The 15,809-nt window shown below is 35.7% G+C and overlaps 1 protein-coding gene across 5 annotated transcripts in view; it reads right to left on the minus strand.

Moving 5' to 3' along the window:
* Positions 1-15,809, minus strand: part of TRMT1L (tRNA methyltransferase 1L) — a 45,667-nt gene that overhangs the window by 20,588 nt on the left and 9,270 nt on the right. For all 5 annotated transcript variants that reach the window (XM_058274872.2, XM_058274873.2, XM_004468432.3 and 2 more), the window contains exons 3-7: positions 15,068-15,181; positions 8,851-8,915; positions 6,819-6,948; positions 5,310-5,433; positions 4,759-4,838 (exon numbers count right to left, since the gene is read on the minus strand). In XM_058274872.2, the coding sequence (XP_058130855.1) occupies positions 4,759-4,838; positions 5,310-5,433; positions 6,819-6,948; positions 8,851-8,915; positions 15,068-15,152 (484 nt within the window). In that variant the 5' untranslated portion in view covers positions 15,153-15,181. The remainder of the gene's footprint in view (positions 1-4,758; positions 4,839-5,309; positions 5,434-6,818; positions 6,949-8,850; positions 8,916-15,067; positions 15,182-15,809) is intronic.

The raw sequence follows: 15,809 nt of genomic DNA on the forward strand, positions 1-15,809 counted from the left end.
AGCTCTTCTCATGCCATTTCCCTAACTACTAGATTAGAAAACCCCTGAAGTTTTGAAAGTATCACCCATCTTCTCCATACACATATTGTGGACATTACATATGTTTTTTAATATTCTTACAATAATCTTGTGAGATAAGTTCTAATAGCCTCATTTCAGAGATGGGTAGAGATGCAAAATGACTGTGATGAGCCTGAAATAAGTTTACAAAGACACATTAAAAAGAAAAGGCTGGGGAAGAGGCTGTGGCTCAATCAGTTGGGCTCCTGTCTACCATATGGGAGGCCCTGGGTTCGTGTCCCGGGGTCTTCTTGTGAAGGCAGGCTCGCCCGCATGCTGAGGAGTGCCACCCAGCTCACAAGCACCGTGGAGAGCCACCTGGCCCCACCTGCAAGCGCCACAGAGAGCCGACTCAGCAAGGTGACCCAACAAAAAGGGAGTAAAGTAAAAACACAGAAGAGCACGCAGTGAATGGACACAGAGAGCAAACAACAAGCAAGCTGCAAGGTGGGGTAGAATAAATAAAAATAAATACAGACACACAGAAAGAATGCACAGAGAATGGATAGCAGACAGCAAGCAAGCCACAAGGGGCGGGGGGGTGGGAATAAAAAAAAAATCCTGAAAAAAAAAAAAAGGCTGAAGAGCCGCTCAAGCCCTGTCCATGTGCCACATGGTAGGGAATGTCCAGGTAAAGCCTGAGAGATTTGCGCTCTGCACCTGGTGACTGGTATGTGTGTGCATGGGGGCTCCTAGGCTCGTAGTTTACAGCATGGCAGGGATATAAAGTACTACATACTGGAAGATATCTGAAAGCACAAGCTCAGCAAGAGCACCTGGATCATCCTGCACCATAAGGTGCATCGACCTAAATTTCTGGAAAGCCTTCCTTTTGGGGAAGAAATCTTAAGAAACAAACTGGAAGTGTGATGCTACTGAAAACCTTGAGGCTATTGGGCACTCTTCAGATGCTAAACAACTGGTCCAAAACATACATTGGGAAGCTTCATCTTGATCACAGATCAAAGATAACCAATCGTTTGGAAACTCCAGTTACTACTATTGATTCTAATTCCAGTTGGTGGATTAATTGGGTGATTCCAGACATTTCAGCACTGGGTATCGCCCTATTACAAAGCAGAAGACTAAGAACATTCTCAGAAACCAATGAAAGAAAAAGACTACTTTAGACAAGGTATTAAAGAAGCCAAAGTAACTGTCTACTTATGACAGAAAGCTTCACCTAAAGAAAATGATGAATTTAATGTCTGTTTAGAAACAAAACAAAATGAAATGACTGTTCTATTCCTTCAACTCTTGGACTTTTCTTTCAGAGGGTGCCGTTTTATTCATTATCCTTATTTTGATTCTTCATCAATATGTAATTTACTTTTTGTGCTAAATATGTTTAAAAAACATATATATCTGGCTTTTAAGTTATACCACCAATGTTGCCTATTTAGTGGTATATAATTGCCTTTTATGTTTAGAAGTTCTGATTATTTAGCAAAACCATTTAATATGCTAATCATTCAGACCCAAGTAGTAGATATGATTTGAGAATGGCCTTTGATTCTTTCCTTGTACTTCTTCATATCTCACTGATTAAGCAAGTATCGCATGACTTCCAATGTAGTTTCTTTTTCAAGGAAATTAAGGCCCAGAAATTATAGCTTAAAGATTTCTAGCAATTATTCTATCTGAAATAGATGATAAAAAGAAAAAGTGGTTTATAGACTGCATCTCTACTTTGATTAAAAAACATCCACAAGCTGGCCATGCGCAGTGCTGATGCGCGCAAGGAGTGCCGTGCCGCGCAAGGAGTGCCGTGCCACGCAAGGGTGTCCCCCCGCGTGAGGGAGCCCCACGCGCAAGGAGTGCGCCCGTGAGGAAAGCCGCCCAGCGTGAAAAGAAAGAGCAGCCTGCCCAGGAATGGCGCCGCCCACACTTCCCGTGCCGCTGACGACGACAGAAGCGGACAAAGAAACAAGACGCAGCAAACAGACACCAAGAACAGACAACCAGGGGAGGGGGGGGGAATTAAATAAATAAATAAATCTTAAAAAAAAAATCCACAAAAAATTTTACATACTGTATGATTCTAACAATATGATATTCTGGAAAAGGCAAAATTACAGAGATAATAAAAAGATCAGTGGTTGTTAGGCGTTTAGAGGGAAGAGACGGGATGAAAAGGTAAAGTACAGGGGATTTTTTTAGGACAGTGAAGCTATTTTGTATGATACCATGACTGTGGATTCATGACACTATGTATCTGTCAAAACTTACAGAACTAACTGCACAAGACAAAGAGTGAACCCTAGTATGAACTATGGACTTTAGTTAATTATAGAAAAGTATCAACATTTGTTAAATTGTAACAAATGTATCACGCTAATGTAAAACGTTGATAATAGGGGAAGTTGGGGGGAGGAGATAATATGGGAATTTTTTCCTTTCTGAGCAATTTTCCTGTAAACCTAAAACTCTAAAAATAAAGTTTATTATATATATTAAAAATGGTTGAAAAGATCTTCTCTCTGATTTCAAATAAAAAAAGAGTAAAGAAAAAGGGTTGTGTGAAGGAAACCACTTGGAAAAGTAGGTTAAGATCAGGTTTTAGGGAATACTAAATTGCAGTCTGAGGAGTTTGGACTCTGTTTAGGGAATAATGATGCATGACTTTTTTTGAATGAGAAGAAAGATTATCAGTGCAGCACTTCAGAGGAAATGCTGCTTTGGCAATGGCATGCAAGAGAGACTGAAGGAGAGAGAAATGACAGGAAGCAGGGGTACCAATTAGAAACTACAGCAATAGGCCTGCTATGAAATAATTAAGTTGGAGGATATGGAATGGAAAAGGAGTATGAGTCATATTACAAAGGAAAATTAGAATAGATACGGTGGCTGAGTAGATGTGGGGACAGAAGGGAAAAGGACAAAGTTAAAAAAAATCATTGAAATATCAAATCCAAGTGGCTCAGAGGAAATGATCAGCTTAGAAGTACTGCTTATCACTTTTACCAGATTTATACTGAAACATTACTAATCATGTGATGAAGATGATGATGATGACAGAAGTAGTAACAGTATTAATATAATAAAGATGATACCTAATACTTTCATAGTACTAATTGTGTACTGGGTGGTATTCTAATTTCTTTCCATGCATTAATTTGCTTAATCTTCAAATTATGACTAGTATTTCTCTCTTTTTAATAGAAGAAGAAAACATGTTCTCAAACTTAATCCATTCTTGTGGGTATGAACCTTTGTAAATGGAAACTCTAGATGAGTTTACTTCAGATAAGGTATGGCCCAGGATAGACCTTATTCTATTTCTGAAGGTCACAGAGAGACAAAAGTCACAGAGGGAACAGTGAGAAGTTGAAAGTCAGTGGAATCTAGAAGAGAAGGAGAGGCCAGGAGAGGCTGGCATGTGTACTGCCAAATGACAAAGAAGCCAAGGTCCAAGGATCACCAGCAGCCAGCCCCAGAATGCCAGTCTTTGGGAAGAAAGCCTACCTTGATGTCATTTGATTTGGACTTCTGTTGACCCCAGAACTGTGAGCCAATAAATTCCCAATGTTTAAGTCAACTCATTGCATGGTATTTGTCTTAGCAATGAGGAAACTAAAACAGTCACACAACTAACATGTGATAAAGGTGGGATGTGAATCCAGGCAGTTTGGCTCAACAGTTCATGCTTTTAACCACTACTTTTTCCTGAGGAGAGGGGTTTAGGAGGAAGAGCTGATTCATGCTCCCACCCTTTAGGTACAAGCTTCCAAAGAGTACACTCCTATAACCTTTAAGAACAAAGATATGGATTGCGTACAAGTAGCATTTTAGAATTTTTCTACTCTTTACTCTTAAATCCTTTAGGGAAAAATGTTCTCAATTTTAAAAATTCACCTCACCATAGTGCCTAATGGTTAGGCAATGATAATCACATTAAAAAAGAGAGAAACCACGCACCAGGTGCTTCCTGATTAAATCACTACCTATGAGCTCTTCTTGCCAAAGAAAATAACTGAATTGATCAAACCTGAAGATCTGACCATTAATTTACAGAAAATATAGGAGTAGAGGAACATATTTTATGAACCAAGGGATACAGTCAGCAAAAATCTTGACTGTGGAAAACAGAGGACAAATAACCTGTTAACAAATAATTGCCAAATAAAATTAAAAAAAAAAAAGATGGAAAGGGACATAGGTTAAAAAGAGACTTAAGGGATGTATTAAACATTTAAAATTCACAGATTTTACCAGGATTTAAACATGAACTATTAAAAACTTACGAGATAATTGTGAATATAGGAACATTTAACAATAAAGAACTATTCTGAAATTTTTTCAATGTGATAATGGTACCATGATTTTATTTTTAAAAAGGCCTTATCTTTTGGAGACACAACTGAAAATAACTACAGATGAAATAAGGTGATAGCTAGGGTTTAAAATAATAGGGATGGGGAAATGCGGGAAAGTGCAGGGGGTGGCGATCAAACAAGACTAAGCAAGAGGTTGACAATTTTTGAAGGTGAGTGATGGGTACATGGGGATTAGTTTATTATACTCTCTACTTTTGAATATATTTGGAATTTTTCACAATAAAAAATTAAAATTTTCACCTTGGACTTAAAAAAAAAAAAGAAAAATTTTCTACTAGATATGACATCCATGTAAATTTTCTAAGAAAAGATGCTGTACAAACCTAATAAAATAGGGTTCCAAAAAAAATTTATTACTCACCAGTAGCTCCAAAGGCATCTAGACATTCCAAAGGTTTTCGTTCCTCAGCCAAAGCAGCCAATGTACAGAATATTAGCTGCCTAGAAGAAAGTGCAAAATCTGAAGTAATTTTACGGTATTCATGGCTTCAATACTGTAGATAATTTTATTTTAAGAATAGTCAGAATTGAGGTTCTTAGTTACTTTTGCAGGTGATTTTGAAAAGAGATCTAACATATTCCCAAATTAGTAGTAACTAAAAATCTGTGGAAGGAAACTATCAATTCAATGGAGTTCTATTAACTAGCACTCACCATGAATAATGATTTTAGAAATAAAACTGGTCGACAAAAACATCAGCCTTTCATTAATTATTTAAAGTTGGATCTATTTATACTCTCTGAGGAGAAAATTAAATAAAAATAGATGACATTCAAACTAGATTTTTAAAATAGATGATTTTTATTCTGTGCCTTATTTTACATTTCAGTACATTAGAACATAAAGGTAAAGAGAAGGTACATTTGTAAAGATGTGAAAGATCCCAGAACCTTGTTTTCAATTTATCTTACCGATTTAGTTTCATTTTGGGATTAAAATAGGAATCTGTTTTCTGAGGTATGGAATAGTTAGGACAAACTTGTACATCTGTGTCTGTCTCTTTCAAAATTTCATTATGTGGTTTAGCAGCAGAAGCTAAGATGGAAAAGAGAGAAAGAGATCCAGGGAAGTACAAAATAATTCTAAACATCTAAAGCAACATATATTTTGAAAAATAATTTTCCTCTCCTTTTATAATATTTTGTGTTAATGCAAACAGCTGGCTAGATTTTTTAAAAACCTCATTTAGTTAGCACTGTCCCCACCAAAAGAGTGGCACTCAGTTAAGTATTTGGTGAATGAAAGTTTAACTTAAAATCTTGATTGTGTAGCATACCAATACATCTGCATTATGATATTTAATTGAGAACAATCAATCTAAGATAGCACAAAATCCTAAAATATCTTTATGACTCATCAAACATAATCATTAAAAAGTTAGTATCTCTGCAGGGTTATTCTATTAGTCAGCATGGTATACTAAGAATCATATTTTCTGAACATGTTGGGCACTGAAACACTTTTTCCTAATTATTTTAAATCAGAAACTACATTCAAACAATTATATGGAAATGAAAGAAAAAGACTCTACACTTTACATACATTAGAATCATTTAGCTGTGAACCCAAATGAAATAAACTGATGTGGTAGATGTTTTAAATATTTAAGAAAAGAGACACATTTGTGGAAAAAATAATTAAGACCTTTTATGAATGGATTTCTTGATAATTTTACAACCAGAATGTTAACAATAACTGTAAATATATTATCTTTTTTCTCTTTATTTAAAGCCAAATACCTTTCCTAGTATTGTGTTATATATATCCTTCTATACCTAATGAAGATGCATGTCCCATATCTCACAGGGTAGCCTGTCTCAAACCATGTTCTGGTCAATCTTTTCTAAATCATGTTTTGTGAGTAAATTAAGCTCTAGAGAAAATTATTTTAGTACCATTTTTTTCTAATTCTAAAATGAGCACTTCATTCATTACATACAAGGGATACTTTAGGGCATTAAAGGATTAATTATTAATTCTTAGCAAGGAATGTCTAAGTAATAAAAAGCTATTAATGATTCAAAATCATTCAGGATAATAAATGGACTTTATTTCACTCTGCTTCCTTTTCCCAGTGTTTTTCATCAATAAGTATAACATGGTTATTGGTGCAGGATTTGTCTTTAGGAACACAATTCTTTAATCTTTCATTAAGGTATCTATATTTACATGAATGCCACTTCTTTTTTCTACTCCACTTATTAAATATATTTATTATGTTGGTAACAGTTGAACATTAAAGCTATTCTAAGCCTCACTGGAAAGAAACCAAAGCCTGAAATAATGACTTAATAGTCAACTAAATGATTTGATTAGGTTACTCTATTTTATTTTCCTAATGCGTGAAAAGAATTCACATATTCTTTTTGTTTGTTTAAGGATATACTTACTAAACATGTTAATGAGATTGCACAACTTACCAGCAATATACCTGGATTTAGTCTCTCCTTTATTCACATGGCGCCTAACATGTCCTAGCATATCGGTCCTTCGGGTGATTGTTGCTGAACAAATAATACAATGATAATGGGCTCCCATTTTACTGGATATCTATTAAAAGAGGATTTAATTTAATAAATATGTTACTAAGACAATGAATGGAAGTTTATTTAAAGTTTCAAGTTTAAGTATGTTATGTTTTGAGTTTAATGGTATAGAAGGAAGTATTAATTTTGCCATGTGACTTTGAAAGTATATTTACACATGCTTTTTATTCTTACTTTACAATAGGCTACAAGTTAATTTTCCTATTCATTCTAATCATCAAATAATCATGCCATATTTTTTACAACTTGTACTTACAAATAGTGTAATATTAGCAGTGGAGTGTTGATAAACACTCCTAACATGGCTGACTTCAAACTACAATTGTGACAGATTTCAAGCTACCACTGTAACATCATTGAACACGAATCTGGGAAGAGATGTGCAGTATCACATAATTATAGATCATTTCCACCATACAGATAAAACTGCAAGGGCAAAAATAATAGTAAAATAAACAATTAGGAAGTGGTAAATTTTGAATATTACCTCCATTTTAAATATATTTAACTTTAAGTTTATATCACTTAAGTTTTAATGATGGCTATGCTTTAACAACCAAATCATAAGCTTTTTAAAAAGTGAGCCAGTTCCAGCAAACCACTGACTATGAGGGATATAACAAAATGCATATTCTTCCAAGTTAACAATCCTCAATTTAAAATTTCTCATTTATCTGAGAACAAAAAGATTACTACAGGGGCTCTTTAAATGACTCCCCAAGTTTTGATACCTTTTACTCTTACATGTTTACCTTATATTTTTCTCAGGACCTTATAGAGAGTAAAGAATAGTCAAGAACACTGGGGGTTCTGTGATTATCATATTAAAAAGATTTTTGGATACTACAGATCGACCAGGTACTATCCAGCTTATTGCTTAAGGATTTGCTTTCTTACCCCAGTACTTTACCATTTTTAGTGACCCAAAAGAAAAATTAATAATGAGGATTCATTAAACTAATATGAATTCAAGATAGTGTCATTAAAACCTTTATACTTATATTTACCAAAAGTCAAATCTATCCGAAAAATGAATACATGCATTTTTCAAAAAGTTAAGATTTCAGAACCTTTCTTGATTCATTTCTCTGCCAAAAAAAAAACTCAAAAGGAAGAGCATGGGGGAGGGTAAGTGTGAACTGACACATACTAAGATATTTTCTAAATCACAGAAATTGAAGGTTCTTATTCCAAGATCAAAATTTATTTTAAAGGGAAAAAAATTCACCATTACAAAATCAGTAAATGGACTAATTTTCAATTTGAACACAAGAGAGCAATTAACATGACTGAAATTAAAAGCTCTAAAATGAAAAGTTCAATATAGCAACTCATTTTAATCATACAGTTCATATTTTCACCATTATGATAACCTGAAGACTACAATGATCAATATATAAACTTTAATCTTAGAGCAAAGAAAATTATGCTTTCATTAAAATGGGTGAGGGATACATTTAAAAACAAAGAGATTCAATATTTGATTACTGGTAAGAGGATTTGGCTCAACAGAGCATCCGCCTACCACATGGGAGGTCCAGGGTTCAAACCCAGGGTCTCCTGACCCATTGATGAGTGGGCCCATGAGTAGTGCAAATGGGCACAAGGAGTGCCATGCCACGCAGGGGTGTCCCCCGCATAGGGGAGCCCCATGCACAAGAAGTACACACTGTAAGGAGAGCCGCCCTGCACGAAAAAGTGCAGCCTGCCCAGGAGTGGCAACACACACAGAGAGATAATGCAGCAAGATGATGCAACAAAGAGAGACACAGATTCCTGGTGCTGCTGACAAGAATATAAGCGGATACAGAAGAACACACAGTGAATAGACACAGAGAGCAGACAACTGGGGGGGAGGGGAGAGAAATAAATAAAAAAATAAATCTTTAAAAAAAAAATTGATTACCTGTTCTCCAATAACGTTTGGTTTCACTGGTCGACAAGGTAAGTGACAGATGCACATCCTGTAACCTAGAATGAAGAATATTTGTCTTATCATTGTTCATAAAATATGTAGTTATCGTTAAATATTAAACACAACCTAATTTCCAGAATTTTATAAGAATAATTGGGATTATCCTTGTAATTTAATGTCATAATTAATTTGAATGAGTTTACCTTAGTTTATATATATGTTATACATGTATTATATAAAAACAAATAAGGAGATTCAAGTTTGAATCCACAACCTGTCATTACTATTTAGTTTCTTTGGAACCCAATTTTATTACCTATTCTCTGTGACTGTAACTTTTTCTTCAGCTTCAGCTTCTTTGCCTTATGCTACATTTGCCAGTATACAGCCTCTTTTTCGTATATGATATGGCACTCTTTTGGTTTCCTTCCACCATTCTTCATATTCTTTACAGTTTTTCTTCTACCTCTTGCACCCTAAGATATAGGTATTCCTTAGGTTTTTATTGCTATGCAACTTTTTTCTCACTTCCTTGGTAATTTGATTCCTTTCATGATTTCAACTATATTTTCCCTAGAAGGAATCCCAAATTCTATCTCTAATTAAAAACTCACTCCTAAAAGTCAGATGCCTATTTCTAATTGCTTATTAAGGATTTATGCCTGATTATCAGGTCAGCAATTTAGAACCTACTTTTTAAGAACTAAATTTATGATTTTCTCTTGATCCAGGCCTCTTTTACACATTTTCACTTTTTCTTTTCATAATAATGCCTCTCAATTGCCTCTAATTCATCTCTAAATCCTTTTTTCTTATATCTTACATCCAATCTCTTTTCTTACTTTAAATTTTAAATGTCGATGTGCCCAGGACTTGGCCTTTGGACTTCTTTTTTCCCCCATCTATATATATATAGACCAGTCTCATGGCTTTAAATATTACCTGAATTTTGACAGCTCTCAAAATTTTACCTCTAGCCCAAACGTCTCCCCACAAATTCTACACTCATATATCCTACGACCTACTTGACATCTCCACTTAGAAGCATCTCAACCTTTACATGTACAAATCCAAAATCTTGTTTTTCTACTCCAACCTGGTCTTGATGCAGTCTTCTCCAGCTCAGTAAAGACCTCCATTTTTCTAGTTCCTCAAGTCCCAAACCCAAACATTCTTGACTCTCAATCCAGAAGTGGCTCCATTTCCAGTTCATTGGGAATACAATGTCCCTAAAAAGACAGCACACTACCAACTGGAGATTTCCACAGCTGTCTCATGTAATGAGGATTTCTGGCATATTCTATTTCCATCTCTTGGAAGAGACAAGAGAGTCTCTTTCTTTATCTTAACTGATTTCATAGCTAATCCATCAGCTAATCTTGTTGGTTTTATCCTCAACATATTTGCTAACTACTTTGCAGTGTGGTCATTAAGACAAAACTATCATACCTCCTACTGCCTATCAGATCACCACCACATAAAAGACCCCAATGGCCTGAAGAGAGAACCCACATCCACCATCAAGTAAAGAACCATCACAAGCTATTTAAGGGTAGAGAATAACTTGGAAGAAGGAGACCAAACCTAACAGTTAAATAATGGCCTAAATAAAGAATACAAAAAAGGTTTTAATTAAAGTAATGAAAGCTTTCTTTCCTTTTTGTTAACAAGTCAATAGTTTTTATAATTATATATACATAATAAAACATAAAAAAATGGCTTTTCAGTTAGTCTCTAATTTCCTTACCCAAAGGAACTGATAACCAGTACTGCTAAGGAAGTAGTTCTGGCATAATTCTATCTTCTTTTCTGGGTGTCTCATTTCTGGCTTATTTCATTCAGTTTGGTTGAAACTTTAGGTAACCATAGTTAACAACTCTGTGCTCATATAATCATATAGAAACCTACTGTACACATGCTAAAAGTTGATATTTAGGTTTTTTAAAATCTTTTTTGTTTTATCCAAATGGAATATAAAACCTTCCCTATATGTTATTTTCATTAGGAAATCCCTCCAAGTTAGGTTGTATACATCTAACGTATTCTTATCAATGGATATAATATTTCACAGTATGGATGTACTATATAATTTATCCAACTATTGCTTTATTTATTTATTTTTAAGTACCAGGATGGAATGCAGGACCTCATACATGGGAAGCAGGCATTCAACCACTGAGCTACATCTGCTCCCCTGCTTTATTTATTTTAATCCCAAATTCTTGTCACTAAGTATATACTGCAATGACTATCTCTGCATATCTATCCTTGTATATTGATTCTTTTACTTCTACAGAACCCCCAAAAGAGAGATTGGCTAGACTGGATCTGTTCTCTCTCTCTGCCGCCCGCCCCCCCCCCCCCGCCTCCCGCGCATCAGCACTGTGCACGGGCCAGCTCCACACGGGTCAAGGAGGCCCGGGGTTTGAACCATGGAACCATGGACCTCCCACGTGGTAGGCAGACGCCCTATCCATTGGGCCAAGTCCGCTTCCCTTGTCTGTCGTCTTATCCTTTTTTTACCTGTCCTAATAATCTTCACTTACAAACTCATCTCTAAATTTCTTGCCCTTTGGTATCTCTTGCAAATCTGGTCTTTTGGTAACATATTCTATCAGTTTTTGTTTGCTGTGAGGACTCTGAAGGACAACTTTGTTGGATACAGAATTCTTGGCTGGCAATTTTTTTCTCTTTCAGTACCTTAAATACATTACACCACTTTCTTCTCTCCTCCATGGTTTCTGATGAGAGGTTGGCACTTTATCTTGTCGAGTTTCCCTTGTATGTGATGCTTTGCTTTTCTCTTGCTGCTTTCACAGAATCCTCTCTTTATCTCTGATATTTGTCATTCTGAATAGTAGGTGTCTCAGGGTAGGTGCGTCTATTTGGATTTATTCTGTTTGATGGGTGCTGTCCTTGGATATTGATGTTCTTCATAATGAAGTTCTCCGTCATTATTTTATCAAATATTCTTTCTGTTACCTTTCCATTCTTTTCTCCATCTGGGACACCAATAATGTGTATGTTTTCTCGTTTTGCATTGTCATTCAATTTCCTGAGACTCTGTTCCATTTTTTCCATCCTCTTCTCTTTCTGTTCTCCTTTTTAGTTCAGATGTTCTGCCTTTGAAGTCACTAATTCTGTCTCCAAGCAATTCAAATCTGCTCTTATGTGCCTCTAATGTATTTTTTTCCAGAGATTTATTTATTTCTCTCCCCTTCCCCCTTCCCGCCCCAGCTGTCTGTTCTCTGTGTCTATTTGCTGCATGTTCTTTGTCTGCTTCTGTTGTTGTCAACAGCATGGGAATCTGTTTTTTTTGTTGCGTCATCTTGCTGTGTCAGCTCTCTGTGTGTGCGGCGCCATTCCTGGGCAGGTTGTACTTTCTTTCACGCTGGGTGGCTCTCCTTACGGGGCATACTCCTTGTGCGTGGGACTCCCCTATGTGGGGGACACCCCTGCATGGCACAACACTCCTTGCACGCATCAGCGCTGTGCATGGGCCAGCTCCACATGGGTCAAGGAAGTCCGGGGTTTGAACCGTGGACCTCCCATGTGGTAGGACAGGCACCCTAACCACTGGGCCAAGTCTCCTTCCCCCTCTAATGTTTTTTTAATCTCATCCTTAGTATCTTTCATTTCCATAAGGTCTCTTTTCATTGCAGGCTTTCAAACTGTTTTTTAGACTCTTCCAGTGTCTTCTTAATATTCTTTATTTCTTTAGTCATATTTTAAGTTTTTTGAAGTGATTTAGGAGAGTTATGATTATCACTGATTAATTATATTAAATCCTATATCTCTTCAGGATATTTCATTTGTTCTTTGGTTGGGCCACCGCTTCCTATTTCCTAGTATGGCTTGTAATTTTTTCCTGATGTCTAGGCATTTGAATAAGTTGGTGAATTTATTCTGATGGCTAATTTCTCTCTCTTGCTTATTGTTTTTCTCCCCATCTACACACACAGTTCTTCTTTGATATTTGGTTCAATTTATTCTCAGTCTTTAAAATTTCCCAGCTTAAGTTTTCAAAATCAGGCCAGGGACTCATTAGTGGGGTACAGATTTTCTCCCACAAGTTGGATACAGACAGCACTAATAGTTTTTGTTCATGCAATTTCCAGACAGGCCAGTAGACGGCACTAGCCACCACACATTTCCACATTGGTGCTTCAGTCGTGGCTTTCCTGTATTCCTGTGTTCAATTTCCAGATTGGAGATTCAAAGTGGGCTCTGCTGGCCAAATTCACTGAAGAAAAGCACCCCAACCTCCCCTCCCATTTCCCTTGAAAAAGCTGACAGGGAGGAAGATGTCTGTTCCCCTCTCAGTCGGCTGCAGTGAGCCAGATGTTTTACCCCAGCTTGATATCTTGGGTGTGGGAGAGGGGAGCCCTTCCCAGAGCCAAGGGGGCTTGGTAACTCACGTTTGTCATTTCGGATTCTTCATCTCTCTATTCCTCACCCTTCTGGAAGTTATAGAGTACTGTCCTGGTCTGCTGACCCCCAAAGCAGGTCCCTCAGACAGCTTCTGGTTCTTTCTCCATTGTTTTTGAGAGAGCATTCAGCTCTGCCTGTTAGTTCATTGCCATCTTCTTTTAATTCCTCTCCATTTTCATTTTATACTTTCCTAACCATTGCAAAGATCAAAACTCTTAAAAATGTTTACTAACCACCTGATTATACCTTTCATATGAACTGTCATTCTTATAGTTCATCTAATTTTCTATTTGGTAGTTTTTCTTTTTAATCAATTTTTAAAAACTATTTTTACATCATAGTACCCTTGTATATGCCAGTTGCATTGCACATATTTACTTCCCAATTGATTACTTTTTTGTGGTCTCTTTGGCCATGCAAAAGCTGTTTATTTTTAATACAGTTGAAAATTTCTGTATTTTTGTAAGTATTTTTTCGATTACTTGTCTTGATTGAAGACTCCTCCATCCTTCAACAGATGTCACCTAAATTTTCTGCTAAAAAATTTGGTGTTGCTGTTTTTAGATTTAATTTATCAGGAATGTTTTAAATAGGGAGGGGTGTGATACAATTTTTTCTTCAAGATGGAAACAAACTATAATAGAATCTTAATTAAACTATGCTTTTCCACTAAAATTAAGTGCGACAATTGTCATATATTAAATTGCCATGTACTAGGTGGATCTATTTCTGTGGTCTCTAATTTTCTTCTACTGATTTGTCTAGTTCTATGTCACCATATTATTTTTTATTATATTGGATTTATAGTGTATTTTATTTATGGGACGATCAGTTTGCCTTTACTGTTCTTATTTTTCTTGGCTGTTTTGGAAGAATAAACTGGAAATTGTAGAGGGGCCACAGTATAATTGCTGCTCTGAGACTATGGGTATGCTATTAAACTGTCTATTAAAGTTCCTGATGAAATTTAAGACATTTAAATAATAAGATTTTCACTGAAAATCCATATACATTAATTTGGGGAAAACTGACATTTTTATGATATTCAGTCTTATTATCTAAGAATCTAGGAAATCTTACTTGGTATGACCTCACCTTTTGTTCTTCATCTTTAGTCTTTTCTTTCTATGGATCCTCTTGCTTAATTTACTCCCAAAATAGTATCATTTTTGTCACTAGAATGAATGGTGTATTTTTTCTAACTTCCATTTCTTCAGAATACAGAAAGTATATGATTTCTGAATATCTTATATCCTACCACTGTTCTAAATGCTCTTACAGTAGTTTTTTAAAAGCCATAATATTATCTTCTCTTTTCCAATATTCTTACCAATTAATTTATTTTCTTGTTTCATATTTACTATACTTTCAAAAATATATGTAGGGGAGCAGAGGTAACTTAGTGGTTAAGTGCCTGCTTCCCATATATGAGGTCCTAGGTCAATATCCGGTATCTCCTAAAAAGAAAAAAGTAAGATAGTAGTTCTATTGAAAAAGGAAAATTATAATTTAAGCAATTTGCAATTAGGATCCCCAGGACCAAGCAGAGTCACAGTACAGAGCAGATGCTTAATAAATACATGTTTGTTAAACTAAAATGTGTCATTTATCTGTTGCCTGTTGAGCTATATGGCCTTATATTAAATACAATAGGGGTGGGGGTGAAAGTCCTTCATAATTTTAAATTGAAAATATTTTGTTCAAAATAAAATTCCAAAACTGTACCAAATGATGAATTTCATTTAAATCACTTTTTAACAAGTACAAAAATACCAACCTTCAAATTCAACTGAGACTTTCCAGTGTAAATTCTGAATGTGACGACGAATCTTATGACTATTACAAGCTCTGAATCTTTCCATAGGGCATAATGGACAAGACTGTTTGCTTCCTGAAAAGAAAAAAGAATATAGCACAGAACATACTAGCTATTAATATCTGTATTCAGCTACAAAAGAGGTAAGGGGACCCATTCCTCTCTACTTCTTAGATAAAGTCTTTATTAATTTTAGGGAGAAGTCTTTAATCCTGAGGTACCTAACTATAATTGTAACACATGGGCAGTATGTTTTGTTGTTTTTGTTTTGACCCTGAAACTCTCTAACTCTCTTCTCTGTGGCTAGCTGATGTGCTTGTTGCCACTGGGGACAGAGAGAATAAAGAGGTGATAAACTGCATGATATTCTTCCAGCCAAACTCTCTGCCAGAAAGCATCACTCTGTACTTTAGACAGGGGTAAGGATAGCAGTTATCACACTCAGAGAAAATACCTGGACAAAGAGTATTTTCTGGACAAAGAGGATAAGTACCTGTTGTGCTATACCCCTACTACTTTGGCAGAAATGAAAACAGTTGTTTAACATATAGTCAGAAAAACTTACGGAACTGGAATGAGTAGATGTGAAACAATATAATCACAGTCCTAAACTGGGAGCATGGTTAGACTCACTGGATCTTATTACCGAATTTGTAAGTCCTTCTTTCTTTATTAACATATTTCCAAAAAGATCATGGATCAT

Source organism: Dasypus novemcinctus, chromosome 13 (genome assembly GCF_030445035.2).
Source record: "Dasypus novemcinctus isolate mDasNov1 chromosome 13, mDasNov1.1.hap2, whole genome shotgun sequence".
NCBI classification, from domain to species: Eukaryota; Metazoa; Chordata; class Mammalia; order Cingulata; family Dasypodidae; genus Dasypus; species Dasypus novemcinctus.